Below are 15,917 nucleotides of genomic sequence, written 5' to 3'. Positions count from 1 at the left end.
AGGGCTCTGACTCCATAAAGCACGTGAAAACGTCTGCTAAGAAAGGTGGATCAACTTATCAGTTTCACTTATGGAGAACTGCCACATCACATTTAAGGTTTTTTCCCCACAAATCACCGGCTTTTACACAATTCCTGTATAAGCTTGGATGTAAACTACTCCCCCCCGACCCCCCAGGGTTTTAAGCCCCTTTCACGGCCTCCAGATTCACACCATGCATGGCACAGCTCTGCCTCCCACTGTGAAGGAATCCTCTTCCGCCAGCAGTAAATCCCCACTGGAAAAATGTCTGTTTTCCATAAATGGCATCTTAACTCATTGAGGGCTTGTTCTCCGTAAGCACTGTCAAATGACCGGTGTTAGGACAAAGATCTGAGCCTGTATCACACTTCCGCCAAATCCCGATTCAGCTATGATCTAGAAATCTTTGCTCGCCTCCCCCTACTACTAAGTATCACACTCAGTACAAGAGAATTCAGAGGAATTACCAGCCACGACGTAAGGTAGCAGCTGTCTCCAATTTACTCGGTGGGGTTAGCATCAGAGAGGACCACAGGCCCCTAGCACAGCGCACATTGAAATAAGCCACAACAGAGAACTACCATGCTCTAACAACCTCTCAGGTACCAGAAACTCCTCAGGAATCTAACAGCAGGGTTAAGGGACAGCCCAGCAGCTGTCAGCGGGCTTCCTACCAGCTCAGCAAGGAGCTGGGCACTAAGAATTCAGCCGGAAACGAAGCAAGCCCCAGTGAAAGACTGCTCCTCTCAGCCAAGCACAGGTGACAGATACAACTCGAACGCACTCGGACCTTTTAGCACTGGGCTCCATAGATTTCCCTGGCCAGAGTCTCCAATTCTGCAAATTCTTTCCGTCGTTGGTTGGGAAATGTTTGTGAAGTGCCATGTACTGTTCTGGATGAGGGGCCACAGCAGGGCAAAACCAAGTCCCTGCTGCCTCCACCTTATGTCCTCCTGGGAACAACAGCGAACCAACAAACGCACCTCAGGTGGTAAGTGTTATGGAGGAAAGAGAACAGGGCTAGGGACAGGAGGGGTGTGCAATTTTACTCAAGTCAGCCTGAGCAAGTCAAATAAACATTTGAACAGAAACTTAAAAGAAGTTAAGAGGGCAAGCCCGATAAAGACCTGCCTAAGAGCCTTCCAGGCACAAGGAAGGGCTGGGCACAGGGATGAGGATGAAGGGGGGCCTCAGGGACTCCGAGGGAAGTGAGGGGTCGCAGGAGTAGTGCCATGGTTTGACTTATACCATCTCAAAGGATCATTCTGGTTGCTCTGCTGAAAACCAACTGTGGGGCAGCAGAATCAGGAGTCCACTATGGTGATCCAAATGGGAGATGGTGTGTGGGGCTTTAGCCCAGGGTGGCAGCCATCGAGGTGGTGAGAAATATGCCATTTCTGATATTCTGAAGGGAAAAGCAATGGGATTCTCTAAGCAACTGAGACCTTGAGAAAAAGAGGACTATGAGGTTGCTGGCCTGGGCAAGCAGAAGGACAGAGCTGCCATCTACTGAAGCAGGAAGACTGAGGAGGGACATTTTTACACAAGAGAAACTCTGGGACTGTCAGGAGTAATTCTGTGTTCTCTACAGACTTAGTATCCAAAAAACTCTGCCTCCCACAGCTGAGAATTCAGAACTCAAATTCACAGCCTCCCTTGCAGCTAGGATGCAGTTAGGTGGCTTAAATTCTTTCGGTTAGACCAACCATAGCTGACTTTGATTTGGAAGTAAGCACACTGCATTTTGCTTAATGCCAATTTCTGTGGCTGTGGGCAGCAGTGGCTGAGTCCCCGGTGGGCACTGGAATCCTTCCTGGAAACCTATGCCTCATTCTCCATTCTGTACTTTATTACTCTCGTGACCTCATGCATACATGTGGTAAACTGGCTTTTAACTATCATTCTGGAAATGACTTCAAGTATGGTGTGATATACTTGGTGTCATGAAGACTTAGGGCCAATGAGGTCACCAGGTTATCACTCCTTTCATCCTTTATTTTTGAAACCAATAACGAAGAAGAATAGGAAAGAACTCAGTCAGAGACACCAATGGAGAAGGTGTCTCCCTTGCAGCTCAGTGGACTTAAAAGGAATTCTGGTCTTTTCTCTTCTCCCAGGTATAAAAATTTGGCCAACTACTGGGGAATAAGATCCTCTCATCTCCAAGACCTCTGATGACAGGCACAGGACTTACAAGTAGGAAGCAGAGAAGGAAAGTCTTACTTTTCTAGGAAGCCCAAAACACTGAGGAAAACCAAGGATGGAAAATGCTTAAAATGTCTAGATTACTGGGATATCAGAAAATCTTAGGAAATTTAAAGGTAACATACTCATTAAATGAAAGGAAGTCTCCTTTTCAGTTGCCCCTCTTAAAGAAGTATTCTGGGGTCCTACAGCCCATCGGCCAACAATTATTCCGACACTTCCTTTTTCCCCTGCTTTCTCTGCAAGCAATGATAACGATGATATTGATTATGAACGGACACGTAATCCTTACAGGCTGTGCTGGGAAACTGTCCCTGTTTAGCTGTCTTTTCTGGGGTGCATCTCAGATTGGAGTTCCCTTCCCAGCAGACATTTCTCCCAAGACCTCCTTAGGGCCTTCTACAACTATCCAGGGGGAGCTAGTTTTTCTCAGTCTCGGTCCATTAAGTGAAATTTAATTATTGCAGCAAAAATCCCTTTGCATTTTAATTCAATGCTTTCAGGTTTTGCTATTTGTATTAGTCTTACCCTTTGTTTCTGAATGTTGGATGTTTTCTAGAAACTGACCTGGATCCTTGCCTTTGACTAAGCCTGAAGAGCCAATTCCACTAGTTTATTCGGTAGTTATTAAAAAAGAAAAGAGAAATTATGCTTTTAATGATTCAATACCAACAGAGAGACTAGTTTGGTTACTTCTTTGGAATACAGTCTGTTTTCTCGATTAAACCTACTTCTTCACAGGAAATAGGAAGCTGGGTAACTCCTGCTGCCATAGACAGTCACTAAGTCTTGGTTTGGGGCTAAGTTAGGAGGCAAGGGATGTTTGCTTTATACATACACTCTAACCACATTCAGGTCTCAGCTCCAGAATTTCCAGGAAATTTCTAACACTTGATCCCACATGGGGAGTTCCCCCTGAGGCTGAGGAAGCCAGGCTGAGCCAGCTCCCGAGCGCCAGGGGGGCATCCACACAGCCACTCTTAGAGAAGCAAGGCTACCACTCTTTTCCTGTTTGTCGCATGTTTTCCTTCTTCCCTTCATGCTCTCACCCATCTTCTTTCTCTTCTCCTTCTCTGCTAAAGTGTTTTTCTTTCTAATTTCATTCACAACTCCAGATTTAATTTTTAATGTTATTTCCCAAAATGAAAAGTAAAAATGGCCTTCATAAATTTGTTGCATGCAAAAATAATCAAACTGTCATAAAGAACTTCTGACCATAAAGAATTTCACTTCTGGCTACTAACATGAAAGAAAAAACTTATTTTGCCCTTAAAAGAAAAAGATTTCTATTTATTTATTTGAGGGAAAGAGAGAGAGCACAAGTACACACAAGTGGGGGAGAGGGGCAGAAGGAGAGGGAGAAGCAGACTCCCCACTAAGGAAGGAGCCCAATGCGGGGCTCGATCCCAGGACCCTGAGATCATGACCTGAGCCGAAGGCAGACGCTTAACTGACTGACTGAGACTCCCAGGCGGCCAGAAAAAACCTGTTTTAAAAGACAAAAATACAACCACCAAATCCCTCTTCATGGGGTTAAAGAGGAGTGAAATTAACAGCACAGAACGTAAGTTTAAAAAGTCCTTACTTCTATTCAGAATTCATTGTACATAGTTTATTCTAATGTACAGTATTTACTTATTTTCAGAACTACTTCAAAAATAATGTATTAAATGAGTAAGTAATTACTGGGTCTCTCTTTGCTTCCTTTTGTGACTCCAAATAAAGTTAGCATCTCAACCTTATGATTTTCTACATATTAAAAAGGACAGGTAACATTCTACATACCTAGCACACAGCAGGTATTCAGAAGAAAGAAGTTATCTCAGAAGCCTGTCGCTTTATTTTTTTTTTTTAAGATTTTATTTATTTGACAGAGAGAGAGACAGCAAGAGAGGGAACACAAGCAGGGGGAGAGGGAGAAGCAGGCTTCCCGCGGAGCAGGAAGCCTGATGCAGGGCTCGATCCCAGGACCCCGGGATCATGACCTGAGCCGAAGGCAGATGCTTAACGACCGAGCCACCCAGATGCTCCAAATCTGTCGCTTTAAAAATAATAAAATTAGGGCGCCTGGGTGGCTCAGTTGGTTAAGCGACTGCCTTCGGCTCAGGTCATGATCCTGGAGTCCTGGGATCGAGTCCCACATCAGGCTCCCTGCTTAGCAGGGAGTCTGCTTCTCCCTCTGACCCTCACCCCTCTCATTCTCTCTCTCTGTCATCTCTCTCTCTCAAAAATAAATAAAATTTTAAAAAATAAATAAATAAATAAATAAAAATAAAAAAATAAAATTAGAGTGGGTGGTTCAGTCGGCTAAGTGTCTGCCTTCAGCTCAGGTCATGATCCCAGTGTCCTGGGATGGAGACCTGCGTCAGGCTCCCTACTCCACCGGGAGTCTGCTTCTCTCTCTCTCCATCTGTTCCTACCCCCACCCCTGCTCATGCGCGCTCTCTCTCTCTCTCTCTCTCACTCTGCTCTCTCTCAGATAAAAATAAAATTTTTTTAAAAAAGTAAATTAAATTAAAAGTAAATAACTGATCACACTGACTGCAACAATTTGCTCATCTTTGAGGAAGAAACAGCTCTTTCCCCTCTGGAAAAAATTTTAAAGAATGTGGGTTAGTAGTTATATTAATACAACCCATCAAGCATCAACCCATAAATTTCAGAAGACAGTATTTGAAGTCACAAGACTCTAAAACTTAAAACTAAAATGAAAAAACATTAACTGACTATTATTTTAAAAGGAATATCTAAGCTAGGAGATCCTGTAGTCCAAGTTCCTCATTTGGTAGATGAGCAGGGTGAGGTCCCTATTTTTCCAACATTGCACACAGATTACAAACATTAATCAGTGAGGGCTGCACTGTTCCAACTTCTGATTCTGGGCCCATTTCATCCCTTTAGGGCAGTGGTAAGCTCCTGACTCACTGGGCAGGGCCCAAGAACGAACTCCCCCAAAGGATGGCAATGCTGCTGGCCCAAAACCTGCTCTGGGGGTCCTTACTTACTGGTCTGTCTCTGACACCTGCTTGTTAATGCCGGCTGCCCAGGGGAGGCACCGGGGAGGCACTGGAGCTCCGAAGGAGACAGAAGGGGGCTGTAACATTCAGATGTCCTTGATATGAGCATCCAAACCTGGAGTGTTTAAAGCAACCTAGGAGATTCTAACATTGAGCAAGCTTAAGGACTACTGGCCTAAAATATGCCACTTAGTCACTGTAACTGTCCATTTATCTTCTGGAATTTTTGTTGTTGCTGTTTAGCGATTACTGTGGTTGGTTGTGTTTCAGGGAGCACTGATGTAATGTGGCTGGTTGGTTTTACTGGTATCACCCGTTAGCTTTATCTGAATTGTTTAAATTTTTAACATAAATATCACATTTGATGTTTCTTTATTTGTAAAAGCAAATAAATCAAATTTACTTAAAATATACTCAAGCAATTCTAATAGTCCCTAAAACATATGCTTAAGATTTACATCTCAAAAACAAAAACATAACAGAAAAACTTAAGAGATATTTTAGTTGAAAGTCCATGAATGTAAAATACATAGACTTCATATGTGACCGACAAAACAGTACAAGCTACAAGCAGGGAACAGGCGCTGACACCACATAGAATCTTTAGAATATCTAGAACAATGTAAATGTTCAGATAAAAACACAAATATATCAGTATAAACTTTCTAATATAAAAGTAGCAATCCAAACTACAAAGAGAAATCATCTCATATTTTCTCATTAAACTTTCAAGGATGAAACCTGGTCTTTGCTCATTTTTAGGAAAAAGGCTAAGATTTAAAAATTTCTATTTGACTTGAAATGTGACCTCTTCGAATCCTCCTCTACTAAGAATGTCATATTGAATGCTTCAAAATATGCTTAAATTCAACTACAATATAAAAAGTAAATAAAACCAGTTAAGTATCCCAGAAATTTACATTTTAAGGAGCAAATAAAAATTATCATATCTACAAATCTTTTTGAAAATATTCTCTTGGTACAAAACTCCATCTACAGGGAACTTTGGCATCAAAGATAGTAGCATCTGCTATCTACTTGGAAGCAGAAATAGGAGGTGTAAATGTATTTTGTTGGTAAACTTTAAATACCTTCACGTTCACTGATGAAGAACAACTGAGGAAATCAAGACAAAATGTGGCCAACAAAAGGCCATTATTTATACAAATCTGCAATCAGCTGAAAGGACTCCAAACATTTCAGGTGTACAAGCAAAGCAGCTTGGCTCCAAGTCTCTTAGTACAGAACATGCCTGTCTGAAAATGCTGCAAATAACACAGTGAAAGAAATCTCTCAGCCTTTATTGTTTTACTGCCCAAAATGTTTACCTTCATTTTATTCATGTATTTGTTTATATATGTATGCTTATCTATACACACATAGAATACACGCTTAATATATTTAATATGCATATACAGATACATTTTGTTACACGAAGACACCACTGTCACACAAACGTTCTGTTTTATGTGTGTGCACACGAGTGTGGGTGGGTGTGTCTTTGGGTGAACATAAACTATCAAAAAATTAAAACAAACACTAGGCACCCATCCTTCTCCATTATGTTAAGTCAAGCCTTCCTTTCTCATGCTATCACACCCCATCATGCTCCTTAAAAACAGGAAGTCTAAGGTCTTTTTAGGCAAAACCAAAATTAAGCCCTGATTATTGGATTCACATTTAGGATTCAGAGACTGAGTCCAAACAAACACTCCATGTCCAAAAACTCTGGAATCGTTAAGTCTTTAACCAATCCTCCCCTCCCCATTCATGGTGACTTTTCAGAGACATTGTTCAAACTGTATCAAGACATAATTTTACCCGTATTTTTAAAAGTAAATATTTTTTACAGAATAGACTGACAATATAAAGTAACACAGGTGGGAATCTAGAACTTGCTTGGCTGCCTCAGTAACCCCAAAGAAAACATTTATTTTAGCCAAACAATTGTAATGTTTGTCTCCTTTTAGAAACATCTGCTGCCAAAATAAACATTTGCACTGGAAGAAGTGTTTTGGCTGTTAAGATGGTACCAAATAAAATGCTTATGTTCTGAAATAAATATTTTACTCAAAAAACACAGAGCAAAATAGACATACCCAAAGAGTGCAGAAGATAAACTAAAGACACAAATGAGAATACCTATTGACTTCTAAAGTCTTTTTTTCAAAAGAACCTCAACTTTAATTAGGTTTTTAAGTGATAAGTTCAGATGGATCACCTTAACAAAAATAACTAATTTCTATTTAATTTTGCCAGAATATCTTTCAAAACAATGATTCTTATTGTCATATCATGCTCTTATTGTTGTAAAGGTCTTTGCAATAACAGATGTGTTTTTAAAAACTAAAAAAGTCGTGTTTTTCCATTCTAAAAACACTCATAAACTTAAATCTCTCACTTTGCCCTCTTTACCTTTTCCTGGCTTTATAATGCCAATAGGCATTAGATTATACATACTTCGGCAGCAAGGTAAGGATAGTTAAAATATCAACCCACTAACCCTTGATAACTCAGGAAAAATCTCACACTACATGCGGTAATTGAAATGTGCTGGACACAAATAAATATACCTTCGCTTCTGTAGCCTATTTCCCTTGGGTGCTATTTCTTTTATATGAAAATCTTTTTTAAAGCAACTCGGCACAGGCCTGTATATACATTTATGACCACAAAGGACAAGAGAAGTAAAACAAAACATTTGCTCACCCACATCCCTGATCCAGCAAAGGGTACCTTAGTGTCTACGTTTTTTAAAAATCTGAAAAACTCAGAGTCAGATTCTAGTAACCTTAAAGATAATACTTCCTCTGTGTAGCTCTGTATTAGATGAAATCAGCCAGTATACTTCTGTTAACCATCTCCAGGTTTGAATTCCAGGAGCCTAGAGGCAGAACATTCTCCACAGAGGCATAGAAAATTCATTTCCCCTCTCGGCTCAATAAAAACTCAAGTAGACTAGTTTTTAGAGCACTGTGCAAAACTAATCTGTTTAGCCATGTATTTGCCTGATGAGGTGGGAGAATCAGCACGTGAAAGACCACAAATCTAGTTCCAGTTAATAAATACGAAAATGATGTACTATTATCATGTCATGCCCAAAGACCTAGTCATGGGTATATTTCAAAAATAAAATTATCACCATACAAATCAAGAATCACCAGGTTAACACTAAAATCAAACACTCACAGTGGCCAGTTCCTCCTGACTCTCAGAAACAAAAAGCAAGCAGTGATACTATCCATGTTAAATTTCATATAAGCGTGGCAGTCCTTTCTACCAGAATACCCATTTAAAATTCCCATCACAGGAGTGGAATGCTAGCCAGGAATCAAACTGTGACCCCTGAGCCAAAGACAACTTACCACTCAGCTGGTAAGTGGGCAACTCAATTTACAAACTTGAATTCCTGCATTTTAATCCTTTGCAGAAATATATGAGCAATATTAAATGAACTGGATTCAGCTCATTAGAGGTTCACAAACCAAACACAGAAAGCTTTGGAGGCTATCCAAAGCAAAGTCATGCCTAGGTGGTGATGCCCACTCAATAAAAACTCAATGTCATCATTATCTTTCAAGTTTTTCCCTGAGAAACATTAGCAGCCATGATTACAAAAATGCTCAGCCAATTACATTAATACTAGGAGAAAACAGATAGGACCAGCAGCCAATCACTGTGCCAGGACCTTGTCTGTGGACAAATTCATAATTACCCCAAATTTACAAACAAAGCAATTCACTGAGAATTCCTCACCAAAGAGCACAGGCTAAACCTAACAAAGTAAATGTGCTCTAATAACCTTTACCCAAAACCTTAACTATTTTTTTTTCCCATTTCAAGGCTATTAATTAGCCTACACCTAACTGATCACATGAACTTGGTATTATAAAAGTTGTATCCCCTTTAAAATGTTACACACATTCAAAAGTGCATTCACAGCTATTTTTAGCCTTTTAGTTATCAAAGCAAGATACTATATTTTAAGACTATATTATAACTAAATGAAAGGGTGAAAAAGCAATACAGATTATTTAGAATCCTTGATTATGATGAACTCAATATGAAAGTTTGACATTTTACGGCCAAGGCATTCAGTTTCTTACCAGATACACTATTTTCCTTTCATTATCAGAAAGATCTGTCCTTAATTAGAATTAGGCATTTCTTCTGGTTAGCAGTAAAATACCTAATCTAAAATCTTAATTAAAAATATGCTAAAATACTTGGTGAGTTATCTTCATCAATTTGTCCCTTCAAATAAATCCAAGAGTTACTGGATTTCAAAACTATATAGGAGCCACAGGAATTAAAAAACACCAAGAACCTAAGAAAATTAAGGCTACTCTATGTATCTGTGTATGTCCTCTACTTTTACCCTTACACATCTGGGGAAGAAAATAATGAAAAAAATATTCCTGGGTAATCATTCTCTTTTTTTTTTTTTTTTTAAGATTTTATTTATTCATTTGAGAGGGAGAGAGAGCATGCGTGCACATGCGTGAGGGGAGGGCCAGAGGAAGAGGAAGAGAGAGAATCCTCAAGCAGATTCCTTGTGGTGCATAGAGCCTGACCTGGGGCTCAATCCCAGGACCCTGAGATCACAACCTTAGCCAAAGTCAGATGCTTAACCGACTGAACCATCCAGGCACCCCTTGGGTAAATCATTCTTTACACACTCTTTCCATTTGTTGGGATTTCTACTTTGGGATTGCAAACTATGCCAATGTGGAAACCTTATAATAAGACTTGAACTCATTGAGAGAAAAAGATAAAGGAGCATCTGGTAGCTTGCCAAGAATACCACCTTTCGAAATGACTTTCAAATCTAACATCAGGAAAATATAGTGGAAAAAAAGAAGATGCAGAAAAACAAGGAGTGATTAGCATCTACTTCTTTCCACTAGTCCTGCTACTTCTTCCCTGCTGCCTCTACTCTCTTCCTGTGGCCAGGGTTATCATACAGAACCATCAGGCCCCAAAGGAAATCAGCTAAAGAGGAAAATTAGGATTTTGGCAGCTAGCTGCCTGGGCCTTCTTCCCCTCAACTAAGGGCAAATTAGATTAAAACTAGAAAAAGGAAGAGAGAATCACATCTTACTTTTCAATCATCTACAAATTATTTCCCCCTCACAATTAGTAACCTCAGCTAAAGATGCTTTACTCTAGGCAGCAAAATATTGCTGGAAGAAAGGAATCATGTTGAAAAAAATTAACAGAGCAATTAAGTGTGCAAGTGACTGAGAGAATTCTGGGCAGCCAATTTAATAAAGGAGAGTAAGAACTATTGACAGTAACAAAGCCTGTTTAGGGAACCAACAGCTAGGACTCAAAGGCTGAGCTACTTCGATCTTTCCCTATAACCACCTTAAAATAAAAATATCACCCAAGGAGGGACAAAAGATAAAGAGAAAAAACAATATTCAGTCTATAAAAGAAAAGGCTCAGATGCAACTTCATCAACACAGCTCTGGAGCACGTAAGAGTGTACCATTCTCCACATCCACTTTAGAGAGAACAAAAGTCGGACCCAATGGTTTTTTTCCCCACAGATGATTTTTGGTCAAACATAGGGAAGAATTTCCAGAGAGGAAGTATATGAAACCCTGGAACGGGTTACTGGCAATGTTATGGAAGAACCTATCGAGGAGGCAGTAAAATGTATACAGCATCAGCCTAATGCACCCCCAGGGTTAAAGACATGGTGTGGGAACTTATAAATAAGGCTTTCTGGTGTTTCTAGTGACTAAACACCCTAACGAGTCTGAATCTAATTTAGTCTTTTCCTAATTTCATGCTTCCTCAGGCCAACATAACAAGGATCTACTCTCCAGTATCCAAGAGACCAGGTTTACTACAGCTAGAAAGTAGGTGGTCATTTAAGGCAACTCCAACTATTTGATTCTAGAGAAAAAGGAGAAAAATACTGGGTTTTTAAAAGGAAGAGAAGTCTTCTTGTGTTTTAAGTAAAAACACAAAACCCATCCAAATCTAAGAAAACAGATATATACCAAATCCTCTTATATGAAATTAATATGCTAAGAAATAAATGCAAAATAACTTTTTGGGAGAATAAAAAACTTCTCTCAAAGTCAATGCCATTTTCATTGTTATTTATTTTTTAAATAATTAAAACTTCACCTTACGAAGTCTATCACAGTTCAAAATCTGCCAGTCTGACATCAGAAATGTTAGAAAGCCAAGTTCACTTCAGGGGTTTAGATCTATATAACTTGGTGCAAAATGATAACAGTGCCTATCTTTTAAATACAGCCAATAACACAGTAACAGCCCTCTACCAAACAGGTATTTTCGTCCACTTTTTTCTAGGACGCTCACTTTTCCTTTTTTTTTTTTTAAGAGAAAGTGCGTGTGCTGACACACGCGAGGGTGGGCAGGGGACGACAGAGGGACGGAGAGAAAGAGAATCTTAAGCAGGCTCCGCGCTGGGACCCCAGGCAGGGCTCCATCGCATGACCCTGAGATCACGACCTGAGCAGAAATCAAGAGTCCAATGCTTAACCAACTGAGCTACCCAAGCATCCCCCCACCCCAACCCCGCTCTTTTTTTAAGCAAGCTCCATGCCCAGCATGGAGCCCGACTTGGGCAGAAGTCACAATCCTGAGATCAAGACCTGAGCCGAGATGGAAGAGTTGGCGGCTTAACCGACTGAGCCACCCAGGTGCCCCATCACTTTTCCTTCTTTGAAAGAAAAGGAAACTGCACATGTGGTTACCTGAAGAAACTATGAAAAGTAAAAGAAAAAAGAAAATCAGTGAAATTCCCCCTAATTCTCTCAGTACCAATCTTAGGTAGACAGTAAGCAACAAAGACAAAACTTTGTCACCAATTTGAAGGGGGGTGGGGTTAAAACCAGCACAAACCTGCTGCTGTGGGTACTGCATTCCTCCCATGGCCCCTGGGGTCCGACCCTGGATGCTGATTGGATACCGCTGTGGGCCTGGGGGGCCGTAGGAGCCTCCTGGGTAAGGGCTGCTCTGCTGAGGCTGAGAATGAGGGTTACTGCCCATCCCATACAACTGAGGTCTCTTCATCACCATAGGATCCATTGGGCTGCCCTGGGAAGAAATAAACAAGACACAGATTAAGTCATTAATTATTACAAAGGCAGAAATTTTATTACACTAACATATACATTAAAAACACAATTATCCTTACTTTTGACAATACTAAAAATACATAATAATACAAATATCAAATCATTATGTTGTAACACCTAAAACTAGTATGTTGCAAGTCAATTATTTAATTAAAAAAAAAAAAAACAAACAATAAGCTGGCAAATAAAAACCCAGAAGGATGTTTAGGAAAAAAGCCTAGATGGCTACAAGACATTTATTGTTTACTTTTAGGAAGGTTTTAACAATTACAAGGGATCCAGTGTAAACAAGAGAAGGAAAGAGTTTGCAGAGAGAAAACATCTGCATCTAAAATTCTACTATACATATAGGAAATGAGCATGACAGTTAATCTCACCCAGCTCCTTTTAGCTTACTAGTCATAAAGACAAAGTATACTGAATGGTTAGCAATGCTTTTTGACTTCAAAGTATTCTTAGAACAACTACTTTAATTTGGACCTGAGTCTGCAACTTCTGATCAAACATTAATGCATCTGAGTGCTCATTAGAAAGTGAAAGGGGAGATTTTAGATAATACAGAATGTCTAGGGTAAAAATTTTCAAAGATCACTAGTGCACATGACTAGGCACCCCGACTATGAGTCACAAGCCACCTTCCCTATGTCAGTATCTTACCAAACATAACCAGTTCAAAACTAAACTCTGACTTTTATTTTGGATTTAGTGAGTCAGCCCATGGGCCTCAGGGCCAAGGCCATCCAGGAGAGCCAGAACTAGAGCCTCTGCTGGGGCTTTCTTGCCCTGCTTGCTTCAAAGGAGCAAAGCAGTGGTGGGGGAAGTCCCTCCCCACGGTGCTACAAAAGCCTGCAGCATTCATCCAACAGATCCCTCCCTCCTTCCTCCCTTCCTTCCAAAACCATATATTGATCTACACTGTATGCCAGACTCTAAGGCTCAAAGATTAGCAGAATAAATGAGAAAGCGCCAGGCTCGAGCTGGGAAGGGACAGGGCACAGAGTACCACAGAGCAGAAAGCAGAGGCTCAAGGGAGGTGAACTGCCTGATGTGTATGAGGAGACATACGGAGTTCAGACCCAAATGAAGGAAGAATTTGCAGAGAAGCAGCTGAAGCAGGCAGAAGCCAGTATGTGTGTGAGCCCTGCACGTCCTCTTAAAGGCTTCAGGTTGCATCTTGGGGTGAACCACTGGGTGCTTTTGACAGAGAGCGCTGTAGTAGGATCCAGCTTCTGGAAAGCCTGCTCTCGAGCTGCTGCCTGGAGCCAGGGCGGTTGCTGCAGCCAGCAGGTAAGCTGAGGTCCTGAACTGGTGGCATGGTGGGAGAGAGCAAGCGCAGATTCAAGTAATGGTGGAAACGCAACACAACTTGGAGACTGAGCGATGGAAGAAAACAGGAGTCAGTGGTGGCTCAATAGATGGTAAGAGACCAACTGAGACAGATATGCAGAAGTAGAAGCAGTTCGACCCTCTCTCCCATGTGCCAGAGGGAGCCTTCAGTGTCCTACATAGGAAATCTGAGGTTCCTATAGGAAATCCAGCTGAGAACATCTAGAAGGAAGGGACCCAATATGTTTGGGGAGTAAGGGCTGACCTAGAATGATAAATAGGGAAAAGTCAGCACATAGAGGGTATATGCTCCCTGAAGGGTGGCGATTTTTCTTTTTTACTCACTACTGCATCTCCAGGACATAAGTCAAATAGTACACCTGGCATATAATAAAATGTTCAACAAATACTCCATGATTTAATCAACAGGAAGCATATAAAAACTCAAGAACTTTATCCAGGAAGAATACATCAAAAAAGAACAATGGGTAGAGGACAAAATTGTAGAGAATATTACCATTTTAGGGAGAAGGGAAAGGAGGAGGCCACAGAGAAGCCAAAAGGACGGTCAGAAAAATAGAGATTCTAGAGTCTGGGGTCATGGAAAAGAAGGAACTCATGGGTCGCAACAAACTAGGCATGCCAAATGCAAGCCAGGTGCCTAAGAGGTAAGGGCTAAAAGCTTTTCTATACTCGATGACTAAAAGGAAGTGCTGGGTTTGGGAAGGAAAGCCTCATCACAGAGGTGAGAGCAGTAGTTAGAAGGTAAGCAACGAAGGCATGAAATGGGAGGTGAGAGGTGAGCCAGGAGCACAGACCCCAAACCCAAGCTGGGGAAGCTACAAGAACTGGCAGTCTTTCCTCCCGCTGATACCCTAGCCCAAGGCTGCATGCAGTCTTTGCCCTCCTTCCTTCAGGTCTAGTATGTGCAGCGTGCCAGGCACTGGAGGAAAATGAACAGCCTATCCTGGAGAAATAGCAATTCACTGAAGGAGACAGGCTGAACAAAGATTAGAATGCATGCAGTAGACATCCTAACTGGACACACAAGGCACTGAGAGGAGGGAGCATCTCAACGGGTCTGTGATGGGCTTTAACAAAGCCCTCCTATAGAGAAACTCAGCTCTGAGGGATTCATACGAATTTGCCAGGAACTGATCTCACCTGAATGAAAATATGTGTAGGCCAAACAGTTCTGCTCAAAATTCACAATTTCATGGAATTTTAGATGTGTTACTTTCACCAGTCAAGGAAATTTTGTACTCACAATGACATACTGATGTTACACAACCTGCCCTAACCTCACAATTCAACACACATATATGTTGATATAGTGTCATAAGACAAAAATCGAGTATTAAGAACTAAGTTTTCCCAGAAAGATTTAAATTAGAACATATGCCTTACCAAAGCAAAATGTAATAATTTTCCTCACTTTCTTTCAAAATATAAAATAAAATTTTCTGTGGAAATGTGAAAATCAAGGCTTTAGCTGGTGATCTCAGAATCCGCAGAGTGAATGAATGGCCAACAGAGAAGCTGAGTAAATCAGATTTCAAACTACATTTTGAATACGGAGTCCTGAGACAGCCCTATCTTCACATTCAATCTGGATTAGCCAGGACATAGGAAAGGTCTACCTATTTCACTTTAAGTAGTGTACTACCAAAACTGGCTTAATTAAAGCAGATATTTAAAATGGAAAAATGATTGGAATGTCTATATTTTAATGCTATAGATAACAGTGCAGCAAATTCACCTTATCGGTGACTAAAATTGTTTTGTAATATCTGTCTCATCACTGCCATAACCTCTCACAGTCCTACTTAAAATTCAGTTAATTTGTACCCATGTCAAAAGTGTTAGCTTAACCCTGAGCGTTCTGAAAATCAAAAACATGAAATACACAAATTATCTGTACCTCTCAAAATGCATCTAATACCTTTCAGTGAGACTTCAGATATGAAAACAGATAATTATACAACGCAAATTATTTAATTTTAACCCTCTCTCCTTATGGCCTTGTGTTAAATACTCATCTACACCCCAAATTCATCCTGCTGGGGGCTCTTGCTATTTTCAACATTAAATATGTACAAGAACAGGATCTCAACCACTGCTTTTCACTACTACCTCTTTAGAGAAACCAAAGGCCAACCAAATCTAAGTCTTTTCCAAAAAACCTAAAGGCGGGTGCCTGGGTGGCTCAGTTGGTCAAGCGACTGCC

The 15,917-nt window shown here is 40.6% G+C and overlaps 1 protein-coding gene across 10 annotated transcripts in view; it reads right to left on the bottom strand.

Annotated features, from left to right (window-relative positions):
- Nucleotides 1-15,917, bottom strand: part of ARID1B (AT-rich interaction domain 1B) — a 439,835-nt gene that overhangs the window by 377,360 nt on the left and 46,558 nt on the right. For all 10 annotated transcript variants that reach the window (XM_045865795.3, XM_045865798.3, XM_064598272.1 and 7 more), the window contains exon 2: nucleotides 12,129-12,323. In XM_045865795.3, the coding sequence (XP_045721751.2) occupies nucleotides 12,129-12,323 (195 nt within the window). The remainder of the gene's footprint in view (nucleotides 1-12,128; nucleotides 12,324-15,917) is intronic.

The sequence above is a fragment of the Mirounga angustirostris genome, unplaced genomic scaffold, assembly GCF_029215605.1.
Source record: "Mirounga angustirostris isolate CCGP_5_RB_7025 unplaced genomic scaffold, mMirAng1.0.hap1 SCAF_8, whole genome shotgun sequence".
Taxonomy (NCBI): domain Eukaryota; kingdom Metazoa; phylum Chordata; class Mammalia; order Carnivora; family Phocidae; genus Mirounga; species Mirounga angustirostris.
Note: the sequence above shows the minus strand (reverse complement) of the source record. Positions and strands in the feature narration are given on the sequence as shown.